Here is a 13,022-nt window from a genome sequence, read left to right on the forward strand (position 1 = left end):
CCACATACCATACACCATATATCATACACCACATACAACATGATATACCACATAGTATATGCCATAGACCAAATACCATACAGCAGTCTTTTTTTTTAAATAAACATATATTTTTATCCCCAGGGATACAAGTCTGTGAATCACCAGGTTTACACACTTCACAGCACTCACCAAAGCACATACCCTCCCCAATGTCCATAATCCCATCCCCTTCTTCCAACCCCCCACCCCCCAGAAACCCTCAGTTTGTTTTGTGAGATTAAGAGTCACTTATGGTTTGTCTCCCTCCCAATCCCATCTTGTTTCATTTATTCTTCTCCTACCCACTTAAGCCCCCATGTTGCATCACCACTTCCTCATATCAGGGAGACCATATGATAATTGTCTTTCTCCGCTTGACTTATTTTGCTAAGCATGATACGCTCTTGTTCCATCCACGTTGTCGCAAATGGCAAGATTTCATTTCTTTTGATGGCTGCATAGTATTCCATTGTGTATATATACCACATCTTCTTTATCCATTCATCTGTTGATGGACATCTAGGTTCTTTCCATAGTTTGGCTATTGTGGACATTGCTGCTATAAACATTCGGGACCATACAGCAGTCTTAATATACAAGGGCAATGAGAATCTACAAAATGATTTACACAAAAAAGGAGTTTACTCAGATCTGTGTTGTAGAAGACCCTAGATATAGTAGAAGGTAGAGCTTAACAGTGGGCAGAAGATTTGAAGATAGCATATTGGGAAGTAATAGTTTTCATTCACACAAAGATGACAATGGAGATGGAAAAATAAATTCAAGAAGTGTTTGGGAGGTAAAACTAACAGGGTCTGGGAATATGTAGACATGAGTGGACAAGTGAGGATGTAGAACATGGGTCCTTCTTGGTTTGACCAAATGGGTAGAGGATGTGCCACATGCTGAAGGGGAGAAGAAAATGTCCAAGGGCCAACTATGAACTCACTTGAGAGTATTTCAGCTATACAAATGAAAATTTCATGGTCAAAGGATATGTAGGTTAGCCACCAAGAAGTGGATTCAGGATTGGAACCTAAACTACATCTGGTTGCAAAGCCAATGTTCTTGACCATCAAGGCACTAAAAATCTCAGGCTCTGTTGAGTTTAGAGTCTGATGGGAGATGTGAAGTCTGCTGAAGGTGAGAAGAAGTATAGGATACTGGACCTGGAGGAAAGTTCCTGTACAGCCCTCACCAGAAGCTATGGATGGCACCCCTGCATGGAATTCATCATTCCAGAACAATGGATAGGATTGTGACATCACAAGGGGAAAGGAGTCTTCTCATCTCCTATATGCAGTTTGAGCCTGCTGTGGACTCTCCTCTTGTTCTAACACCTCTCCTGGCCTTAACATCCTATTGATCCCTGAGGAGGCACAGCTCACAAGGAAGCAACAGGAAAATCACCCTAACAGTCAGTGCCCGACTATGGACTCGGAGACACTAAAGGTTCACCAGCTGAGTATGGACTGAGAGTTCCAACACAGCCTTTGTGCTTGGGTAGAGCCCATTGCAGAGGTGAGAAGCCAGCATACTGGTTCCTTTCTCTTTCTAAGAGTATTTCTTCTGTACCTCTACTCTTTTCCCCCAGAGCTGGCCCCAGACCCAGCACAGACAACAGAGGCAGCCCTCACCTTCCAGGTGTGTTTCTAGGTGTGTTACTTTCCTTCTTGCAGTGTGTTCTCCCAGCCCTACCTTCCCGGTAGCCCCTTCCATCCTCTAAGACACAAATCATCACCACCTCCAAAATTCTAACCTCTTTCCCACACCATGTCTCTGGGCCTCTACATCAGCAGGGGTGCAGCCTGGTGAGACTGCAGTTGGGACAAGGCTCAGGAATGAGCACAAGTCTATGACATGCCCTTAACTCTGGAAAACCAATCATTTCTAGCAGCAGCTTCTCAGCTTGTGTTCACCTTGCCTGTCTATTTGATAATCGCAAAGAAAAACTGGTAAAATCCCATGGTCTTTCCTCTTATCATCATCCCCTTCCTCTGGCATCATGGAGGCAGGGAGTGTCTTCTCTCCTCAGAGCAGAGTGTCCTGGGCCTCTCCAGGACAACATTCAGAGAAGTCTCCAGGGCCACCATGATGTCTGTCCCTGCCCCCCGATCCTGCCCACCACTGCCATCCCTGCTGCTGACTCTGCTACTGAAATTCACAGGTGAGCTGGGGCTCAAGCATGTGTGACGAGGACTCCCCTATACTGTGTTGACCTTACCCGTTTACCTAGAATTTCCTGGGGGAGGGTTTTCTCTATCCCATCCAGAATTTATAGAACTAGATTGGAATGGTTCCCAGTTCCCAAAATCTCCCAGTGGCCGAGTCTGTTCCACACCCTTTTGTTCAGGGAATGGGCACATGCTAATAGTCACAGGGCTGAGCACAGCACACATTAGAGTGCTCCTCCCCTATCCCTTAGGAACAAAGAACCTGTCATTCCAATTTATTGACACCACAAAGACACAACTTCTCAATGAGGAAAATCATGTTGGAGAACATGAAATTATAAAGCAAGAAAATAATTCACAATGTTTTCATCCTAAGATAATCACTGTTAAAAATTTGCAGAAGGTTGCATGCTCATGGAATATTGACCAGAAGTGGTCACTAGAGATCTCTCTGGGTCCGTGAGGGAAGCTGAACCCTGCAGGGTCTCTAAGAGAACTAGGCAGTTCTGCCTCTGCTTGCTGAAAAAGCTAAAGAAGCATGTGGAGTCTCTTTCCCAAGGCCATTGGTCCATGTTGGCAGAGGCTTTGAGTCCCAGTCACAGCAGATGGCTCGAGGGATTTAGATCAAATGAAAGAGGAACCCAAGACCTTTATCTGAGTATAAGCAAGGAGGAAGAAAGCTTGGATGTTTTAGGAAAAGGTAAAATATATGAGTAACACACCCACTAGAGAATGTTAGCAAACACATTTTAATGGGAATACCAAGCTCATAAAAATCTTTTCCAGAAAATAGACGAAACGATTCCCTGCTCATTTGATGAGGCCATTATTACCTTGATAACAAAACCAGATAGATTGTACATTAAAAAAAAAAACTACAGACCAATATGTCTCGTGAATCTAAATGCAAGAATCCTGAGCAAAATTTGGCAAATAGAATTTCAAATGTGTAAAGTTATATACCATGACTAAGAAGGTTTTATTCCAGGCATGCAAAGCTGTTTCAACATTTGAAAAACAATCACTGTAATCCCTCACATCAACAAATTAAAGAAGAAAAATTGCATGATCATATCAAGTGATGCAGAAAAGTCATTTGACAAATCTAACACCCATTCATGATGCAAACTCACAGCAAACTAGAAATAGGAGGCAACTTCTTCAATTTGATGAAGAACATTTACAAAAAACCCTGTAGCTATCATTATACTTAGTGGTGAAAGACTGATTTTTTTTTTCGTAAGGTAAGGACTGAGGCAGGATGCCGCTACTCACAACTCTTATTCAACATAGTACTAGAAATTGTAGGAGAGAGAGGGACAGGAAGAAAGGAATGGAATGGAAGGGACAGAAGGAGAAAGGGAAGGGAAGGAAGTGTAAAAGGAAGAAAAAGAACTTCCCTTATTTGCAGATGATGTGATTGTTTACCTAGAAAATCCCAAAGAATCTACTTAAAAAAAAAAAAAAAAAAAAAAAAAAAAAAAAAAAAAAAAAAAAAAAAAAACTCTGGTTTAGTAAGCATGTTCAGCAAGGATACAAAATCAACATAAAAAAATCAATCATGGGTGATCCATGGTGGATGTTTTGAGGGCAGCTGACCCGCAGCTTGCACGTCCCGTATCGCCTCCCCTGGAAGCCTGAGCCAGCTGTGTAGTTTTCTCCCTTTGTCTCATAACCATGTACACCAACGAGAATGCTAATTCACCAGCTGCCCGCCTTAACAGATTCAAGAACAAGGGGAAAGACAGTACAGAAATGAGGCGGCATCAAATAGAAGTTAATGTGAAGCTGAGGAAAGTTAAGAAGGATGACCAGATGCTGAAATGGAGAAACATAAGCTCATTTCCTGATGATGCTACCTCTCCACTGCAGGAAAACTGCAACAACCAGGGCACTGTAAATTGGTCTGTTGATGACATTGTCAAAGGCATAAATAGCAACAATTTGGAAAGCCAGCTCCAGGCTACTCAAACTGCTAGGAAACTGCTTTCTCGGGAAAATCAGCAACCCCCCCGCCCATAGACAACATAATCTGGGCTGGTTTGATTCCAAAATTTGTGTTGTTCTTGGGCAGAACTGACTGTAGTCCTATTCAGTTTGAATCCACTTGGGCTCTCACTAACATTGCTTCTGGGACATCAGAACAGACCAAGGCTGTGGTAGATGGAGGTGCTAGTCCAGAATTCATTTCTCTGTTGGCATCTTCCTATGCCCACATCAGTGAACAAGCTGTATGGGCTCTAGGAAACATTGCAGGTGATGGCTCAGTTTTTCAAGACTTGGTTATCAAGTATGGTGCAGTTGATCTGCTTTTGGCTCTCCTTGTGGTTCCTGATATGTCTTCGTTAGCATGTGGCTACTTATGTAACCTTACTTGGACACTTTCAAACCTTTGTCGCAACAAGAATCCTGCACCCCCGTTAGATGCTGTTGAGCAGATTCTTCCTACCTTAGTTCCTTACCTATCTATCTTAGCAGATACTTCCTACCTTCCTACCTTCCTAATTCTCCTGCATCGCGATGACCCAGAAGTCTTGGCAGATACCTGGACCATTTCCTACCTTACTGTTGGTCCAAATGAACAGACTGAAATGGTTGTGAAAACAGGAGTAGTGCCCCAGCTTGTGAAGCTTCTAGGAGCTACTGAATTGCCCATTTTGACTCCTGCACTAAGAGCCATAGGAAATATTGTCACTGGGACAGATGAACAGACTCAGGTTGAATAGATGCAGGAGCACTTGCTGTCTTTCCCAGCCTGCTAATGAACTCCAAAACTAATATTCAGAAGGAAGCCTCGTGGACAACGTCAAACATCACAGCTACCCACCAGGACCAGTTACAGCAAGTTGTGAATCATGGATTAGTCCCATTCTTCACTGGTGTTCTCTCTAAGGCAGACTTTAAGACACACAAAAAAAAAGCTGTCTGGGCTGTGACCAACTATACAAGTGTTGGGACAGTTGAACAGATTGTATACCTCGTTCATTACAGCATAATAAAAACATTGATGAATCTCTTAACTGCAAAGGATACCAAAATTATCCTGGTTATTCTGGATGCTGTTTCAAACATCATTTAGGCTGCTGAGAAACTAGGTGAAACTGAGAAACTTAGTATAATGACTGAAGAATGTGAAGGTTTGGACAAAATCGAGGCTCTACAAAACCATGAAAATGAGTCTGTATACAAAGCTTCATTAAACTTGATTGAGAAGTATTTCTCTGTAGAGGAAGAGAAAGATCAGAATGTTGTCCAGAAACTACCTCTGAAGGCTGTACATTCCAGGTTCAGGATGGCACTCCTGGGATCTCTAACTTTTAGATTATATAGCTGAGGCAGAAAGTTGTTTGTTGTGTACTCTGGTAGAAGTTTGTCTTACTGTTTCTCTACTAAGAACTCTTTTTAAATGTGCTTTTTTATTGTAGCACTTTTTACAACAAAACTCTACTTGACCAGTTCCAAACTGTACAAACTGTATGAAGCCCCTCCCCTCGGTGGGTTTCTTATTTCTATGTGGAATCTCCTATCTTGCAGTGTCCTGTAAATAAAGATTAAATTCCACACTTTTCTTTAAAAAATCAATTATGTTTATGTATACTAAAAAGACGTGACCAAGTACATTATCACCCCTCAAAAAAGAAAAATAGGTATAAATCTCCTATTTTATATATAAGATCTATATAAAGAAAGCTATAAAACTGATTAAAGCAATCAGTTTTAAATCAAAGAAGAGGGGTGCCTGGGTGGCTCAGTGGGTTAAGCCTGTGCTTTTGGCTCAGGTCATGATCTCAGGGTCCTGGGATCGAGCCCCGCATTGGGCTCTCTGCTCAGCAGAGAGCCTGCTTCCCCCCCGCCACCTGCCTCTCTATCTACTTGTGATCTCTGTATATATATCAAATAAATAAAATCTTTTAAAAATATCAAAGAAGAACTAAACAAATAGAGATACATCCCATGTTCATGGATGGGAGGACTTAATATTGTCAGGATACCCATTCTGCTCAACTTCATCTAAGGATTAAATGCAATCCCAATCAATGTAAGAACAAAGTATTTGATGGATATTGACAAACTGATTCTAAAGTTCATATGGAGAAGTTAAAGATCCAGAATAGCCAAATCAATGTTGGAGAAGAACAAAGTCAGAGAACAAAACTTACTAGAAAGCTATAGTAATTGAAACAGTGGCATTGATGAAAGAATAGACACACAGATCAATGCAACAGAATAGAAAGTCCAGAAATACACGCACGTAAATACAACCAACTGATCTTTGGGATAGGAGCAACAGAATCTTTTCAACAGAGTGGCTGGAGCAATTGGACATCTGGACATCCATGTCCAAAAAAAAAAAAATTGATTCTAGACACAGACCTAACAATTTTCATAAAAATAACTCCAATGTAAAACATAAAACTATAAAATTCCTTCAAGATATCACAGAAGAAAATCTTGATGACCTTGGATATGGAAATGACTTTTTTATAAATAGACTTCATATTTTAAAGCTGTTTTAGGTTCACACCAGAATGGAGCAGAAGGTGCAGATATTTCCCATACCACTCCCTGTCCCCACACATCAGTCTCTCCCCTTACCAATATCCTCCACCAGAGTGGTACATTTATTACAAATGATGAATCTACACTAGTATGTCATTAACACCCAAAGCCCATAATTCACGTTCTGTTCTATACAATATGGGTTTGGACAAATGTATAGTGATATCCATTTTTATAGCATTATACAGAGTAGCTTCACTGCCCTAAAAATCCTCTGTATTCTGCTTATTTATCTCTTTCCACCTAACCCTGGCAATAGCTGATATATTCCTGGTATCCGTAGTTTTGCCTTTCCCAGAATATCATATTCTGAGAATATGATATTCTGCAGTACGCAGGTGTCTCCTTTTGACTAAGGTTCTTCCATATCTTTTCAGGGCTTACTAGCTCATTTCTTTTAGCACTGGATAATATTCCACTGTCTGAATGTACCACAATTTATATATCCATTCACCTACTGAAGGTCAGTCATCTTGCTTGTTTTCAAGCTTGGCAATTATAAGGAAGTTGGTATAAACTATGAGGAGAAATCTGTTCCAGGCCTCTCTCCTAGCTTCTGGTAGCCTCAGACCATCCTCAGATTCCCCATGTCTTCACATCATCTTCCCTCTGTGTATGACAGCTAAGCTGAGCTGTGCCTGAACTCCTGGTCCACAGGAACTATGAAATAATATGTGTTTTCTTAAACTATTAAGTTTGCAGTAATTTGTTATGCAGCAAGTTCCTCTGTTTATACAGTATCTACTATGCTCCAGGCCATGGAGTCCCCTTCCCCTCACCCCCTATGACAACCCAGTTTGTCATTTTCATACCTTCGCGCCAGTACATGTTGCTAAAAGAGTGTGTAACGAGTCCCACTTTGACCTAGAACCAGACCCTCAGAACATCCTGGGCCAAGACAAAGAACATGAGAAATGAAGCCAATTTTCTTTCCAGGAACTTCGGATCAAGAATTCCAGGTGACCCAGCCTGAGAGTTCAGTTTCAGTCAGAGCTGGAGAGATCTTGACACTGAGCTGCAACGTGTCTGCTCGTTCCCCAGCAGGGCCTGTCTTGTGGTTCAGGGAGAATGCACAAGAACGAAAGTTAATTTACAATTTCAATGGAGGCCAATTCCCCCGAGTAACCCAAGTGGAAAACACAGAGTTCAACCAGACAGACTATTCCATCCGCATCAGTAACGTGTCGCCCAAAGATGTGGGCACCTATTACTGTGTGAAACTAACCATAGCGCACCCTGACATGTCGTATGTATCTGGTTCAGGCACCGTTGTATCTGTGAATGGTGAGTATAGCCTGACAAACTCCATCCCCTTGGTCTGTAAAAATAAATTTTTTAAAATCTGACACATGTACCAAATCATCACTACACACTAGATTCTGTGCCCCTTCAATCACAAACCACCCTATAAGTTAGGTTCTGCAGATGGCACTATTAATTAGCCATTCTGTGGTCCCATGCCTACTACTAAATTAAGCCATGTTGACAGGCCATGCCCTGCCCTGACGGCCAACTCCACCAAGCCAGTGATGACATATGGCAAGGGAAACTCTCACATAAAAAGGCACCAAGTAGATATACTACAACTATAAGTGTGTACTTTATGATCCAAAAAGTGAGAATACTGGGACCTATGTGGCCCGCTGGCATTCCTAAGGTCTGGTGGACAATCCTGGGATAAGAGCTCTCCATTGAGTATCTTCTAACCTATATTCTGAGACCCAATTTCCATTCACTGACCCTTGTAGCCACATCTTATCTTACAGCTTCAGGATGAAATCATAACACAGTTTGGAGTTTGCCCCCTAAGCCCAATACTTACTGAGCCAAAGTGAAGGGATCCACAGATAAACAGAATCTCTACAAACCTGCCCAAATCCACTCAGCCATTTCTAACTAGAATGTGATTGAGGCCTGGTGGCAGGTCTCTGAAGGGCCACCACAGGGCACTCAGGGATCCCATTCCCCACAGGAAATCAATGAGTGAGTGTGGTCTCCTACTATGGATTCTAGGGAGCCAGGACATTAGAAGGATGGGGATTGATATCACCCACCCCCACATCTTGTTTGGAAAAGCTGTTCTGGAGGAGTTCAGTCACTGTCCTGGCTCTTGATCTTTCCCTGACCTGCCCTAGTCTAACCCCAGCTCTGTTGTTCTCTTCTCTGAGGACAACCAGTGTTTGCTACTTCTTGCCACTCTCTGTATTAATGACATTCACTATGTGATATTAGTGTGTCCATCTGTTCTTCTGGGAAAACTAGTCTTCCTCTGTGATGTTCTCTTCAAGTCCAGTCACATTCCATCATACCCAACGGGCCATGAAAAATTTACATAAGATCCCTCAAGCTAAAAAGTGCGAGCATAGGCAGCTTACCCACCATTTTCTCCAAGCCTCACCAGCCAAGATTTTCTTGTCTCTCTAACCCACACCTTAGCCCATCTTTGCTTTTGATGGTTTGCCTGAAAAGGAGAGAGATTACCAGGACCTGACTAATATGGGGTAGTGATGTTGGTGGGAGTGGGTGTTGGAGATCAGTTGTGGGCCCTCCAAAATTGATAAGGTCCCTTGAGGTTCTATTCTCTTTTGTTTAGAAGAGGAAACTGTCTCTTTCTTACCACACCCCCTTGACAGATAAGCAGAGGAGCGGCACTCTGCCTGCATGAACACAATAGCCCTAAATGGCTCCCCATTCTCTAGGTTTGTTATCTCTTGACTTGCCCTTTCTCCACACTTCTCAGCACTAACATCTCCACAAATTCACTTGGCTGCTTACCCTTCAGAAGAGATGAAGGTCAGTCCCAAACTCCCTATAGCTATGAGATCAACAGAGGACACTTGGACCCATCTCCTAATGTGTTGAGTGATTTTTGGCATTTAGATGGGAGAAGGACTAGTTTCTCTCTATAAACACTATCAACGCATAATCCCAGTCCTCTCCCTCCCTGTCCTCTTCTTTCCCTGGTTAGGGGCTGGGACATGAAATGGGAGAGGTGATAAATTTTGTCCTCTGCACTGACTCACACACACCATTAAAATAAGTAATGAATGAGGCCCACCCACAATCTGGATCCAAGTTCTTCAGTCCCTCCTGGGCTAGAGCATGGGAAATAGGAAATAATTTTGCATTTCTTTGCAGGAACCACACAGGAGATATTCCAGGTGCAACAAGCTGAGATGACACAGACTGTATCAGTTGGAGAGACAATCACCTTGAGTTGCAGTGTACCAGATTCATTCCCAAAAGGACCCGTCTTATGGTTCAAGGGAAATGGGCCAAACCGGGAATTAATCTACAATTTCAAAGAAGGTTTCTTTCCCAGAGTAAAAGAAATTGGACACCCCACCAAAGTTAGCAAGACAGACTTTTCCATCCGCATCAGTGAAATCTCTCTTGCAGACGCCGGCACTTACTACTGCATGAAGTTCAAGGAGGGGAAACCTAACACGGAGTTCCAGTCAGGTCCGGGCACCAAGGTGTTTGTGACTAGTGAGTTTGTCTCCTCCACCCCCTATTATGGGCTATCATTTCAGTTAACCAGTCCTCTACCCACTGAATTACTAGATTAGGCTATTATTGAAGATGCATTGTACATTTGATCTCTCAGCAACCTGTGAGTTAAGTGATTTACAGGGGGAGAAACAAACTCAGAAAGGTGAATTGAATGATGAGGGATATTTTGGTTGACATTCCAGTATTCAATAACCAGCCCCCAAGAGCTAGATGAAACCAATTAAAATCACTTCATGACTCCCTACTCATGGTTAACTCAGATAGGAGACTGACTTAAGCCAGTTTGTGTCCATAAGTGAAAAGGACAGACTTGCAGAAAACTCTGGAAAACTAATGCAATTCTCTCTCCTGTTGGCTGGGAACAGGAAATCAGTTTGCCCCAGGTGCTCCAGAGAAACATCTAATGACCATGAGGGGAACCAAGCTGAGGAAAAATCTGCTGTAGAGAAGTGCAAAGATGTAGAGAATGTGGGTTGACAACATTACACGGCCATATTGTTCCTGGTTCCCACCCCACTTCTGGAGCTCCAATAATAGGAGAGAAAACATCTCCTTGTCAAGCCAGTTTTCTTAAAGTTAGCATTGTCCTAAGGGATGCCAGGTGATAAAGTTCCCACATCCCCAGAGGACTGAAGTACAATTTCCAACCATTTTTTTCTGTTCCTAAAGCCTTACTTATTCGATTTTTCTATTTTGTTATAACTTCTGAATTCTGAGCAATACCCAGCTTGAGAAATGATTAAATTCGTGATACTACAATACTACTATTTGTTGGGCATCTCCTGTACACAAAGCATCTCTTTCTCCCATATTATTGTATTTGCTGGCATAACAATTTAAGTATAAGAATGATTATCCTTACCATATGAGTGAAGAAACTGAGACTCAAGGGAATTTAGGGGGACCGATAGTAGGAGAAAGTGGTCAAGTTGGTCTGGGCTCTCTCCAGCATGCTATATATATTAGTGAAGAACCTTTCCTTACAAGGGATAAAAATGAAAAATATTAGTATAATGGGATCCTGTAGCTGAGGAGGATTCTAGGTTCCTCACAGCATCCAACGCAGAGTTTTAGGACTAAGGTCTCAGGGCCACCAACCCTCTTATTCTTTGAAATTCTCTCATCTCTATTCATCTCTGCCTGGTGTTTGCTGCATATAGGCCTCATCCATATAATGGAAGAGGTAAGTACAAGAAATGTTGACATTCATTACCTCATCTTAGCAGTCAGGATGGAGAGAGAGCTTCTTATTCCCAGCCTCCACAAATGAATCCCAGAGAGTCATTTGAAATTGCCCTTCCTATGCCTTTCACTTACTCATTATTATAGGGAATCCACCATCCCAATGACACAAATGTTCAACAGACTAAAAACGATATGGTGTCCACCCCACGTTCCAGCCCATCAGGTAACATGAGGAAGTGGAGACCCAGAGATTGGGTTTGCCTCAAGTTACACAGGGAATGGATAATAGAATTCAGATCTCGTACTCCCATAATCCCTGGGTTTATAGCTTTGTCCTCCTAATGAGAAGACTCTAGTTAGAGTTGGAGGTGTAGAGGTACATGAGGATGATTTAGAGGAAAAATATTGTGAATAAGTTCCATTTCCCTGTTAAAAGCCAAAGAGCAAGAAATGTATTAAATTTATATCATTTCCACATAATGAATAAAAGGCATATATACATATAGTTTAAAATACTGAGCTAAGTGTGTTTGCTATGGTTGCTATAACTAATTGTCACAAACTTTGGGGTTTATAACTGGAAGAACCTCCATGTGTCTACTCCCAGATAGTGGCGAAAATTATTGTTTTTATATCACTTAGAGTAGTGACATCAGTAAAATGACAGACTAAGAAGTCCCCAACCCTTCTTCCATGGAGACAACCAAATAACAACCATCTGTGGACCAAAATACCTCTGTAAGAATGCTAGAAACCAACTGAGAAGCAGTGGTACCCAGGCCGATGGAAAACCAGGCAGGGATTCCAGTGAAAGCTGCAGGAAAGTTTGCAGAGCTTTGTACATTCGTATGTCACCCCCAGCCTGGTGTAGTGGCACAATTAGGAGGAAACCTCCCATACCTGCTCCCTCCTCAAGATAGAAGCAGAATAGACCGTGCATCAATCTGGATTGTCTGGGGATTGCCTGAGGGAATGGTTTCTGTCTCATGATTCAGAGCACTAGTGGGAACAGCAGAGCAGGTTAGAAGAGCAAATACTGAATCATGGAACACTACATCAAAGACAAATGATGTACTCTAATAAAAAAAAAAAAAGAATTTAAAAAAAGAGTGCTGAAAGCAAGAGACCATCAAAGTGGCTCAGAGCTATAGATATTATGCAGTTCCACAAAATGGCACCAGGGGGCATAAGAGATTGCGATCTCCCCAGAAGAAAAAGCAAGCTTCCTAGGGAATTTGAGACAGCTAAAAAAAAAAAAAAAATATATATATATATATATATATACACACACACACACACATTGAACATTATATCAAAAACTAATGATGTATGATACCTTGGCTAATTGAATTTAAATTAAAAAAATTCAAATACACACACAAAGACAGTATCTTCAACAAATGGTGTAGGGAAAACTATACAACAGCATCCAGAAGAAAATGGACCACCTTCTTACACCATACACAAAAATAAATTCAAAATGGATGAAAGACCTAAATGTAAGCCAGGAAACCATCAAAATCCTAGGGGAGAAAACAAGCTAGCCACCTCTTTGACCTCAGCTGCAGC

General features: G+C 41.9%; 1 protein-coding gene and 1 pseudogene across 4 annotated transcripts; both read left to right on the forward strand.

Annotated features, from left to right (window-relative positions):
* The first annotated feature begins 1,284 nt into the window (after positions 1 to 1,284).
* LOC106005289 (signal-regulatory protein beta-1-like) lies at positions 1,285 to 11,937 on the forward strand. 4 transcript variants are annotated; one of them, XM_013053454.2, is made up of 6 exons: positions 1,285 to 1,542; positions 2,033 to 2,188; positions 7,692 to 8,039; positions 9,894 to 10,064; positions 10,155 to 10,244; positions 10,634 to 11,937. In XM_013053454.2, exons 2-6 carry the CDS (start codon positions 2,113 to 2,115, stop codon positions 10,711 to 10,713), a joined length of 765 nt encoding a protein of 254 aa, XP_012908908.1. In that variant the 5' UTR covers positions 1,285 to 1,542; positions 2,033 to 2,112; the 3' UTR covers positions 10,714 to 11,937. The 4 variants fall into 4 exon arrangements, with proteins under 4 accessions (XP_012908908.1, XP_044939931.1, XP_044939930.1 ...); XM_045083996.1 differs by having other exon boundaries at positions 1,288 to 1,542; positions 9,894 to 10,217; positions 10,634 to 11,935; XM_045083995.1 differs by having other exon boundaries at positions 1,290 to 1,542; positions 9,894 to 10,244; positions 10,634 to 11,934.
* On the forward strand, positions 3,852 to 5,674 carry LOC123393123 (annotated as a pseudogene).
* Positions 11,938 to 13,022: the final 1,085 nt, after the last annotated feature.

Source organism: Mustela putorius, unplaced genomic scaffold, assembly GCF_011764305.1.
Source record: "Mustela putorius furo isolate JIRA1106 unplaced genomic scaffold, ASM1176430v1.1 tig00000743_pilon_pilon_pilon, whole genome shotgun sequence".
NCBI lineage: Eukaryota > Metazoa > Chordata > Mammalia > Carnivora > Mustelidae > Mustela > Mustela putorius.

Excerpts from the sequence above, each read along its gene's own strand:
- LOC106005289 (XM_045083995.1), top strand. The coding sequence starts at position 2,113 with ATGATGTCTGTCCCTGCCCCCCGATCCTGCCCACCACTGCCATCCCTG. Across the intron at positions 2,189-7,691 it reads TCTGCTACTGAAATTCACAG|GAACTTCGGATCAAGAATTC; the intron begins GTGAGCTGGGGC and ends TTTTCTTTCCAG. Across the intron at positions 8,040-9,893 it reads CACCGTTGTATCTGTGAATG|GAACCACACAGGAGATATTC; the intron begins GTGAGTATAGCC and ends ATTTCTTTGCAG.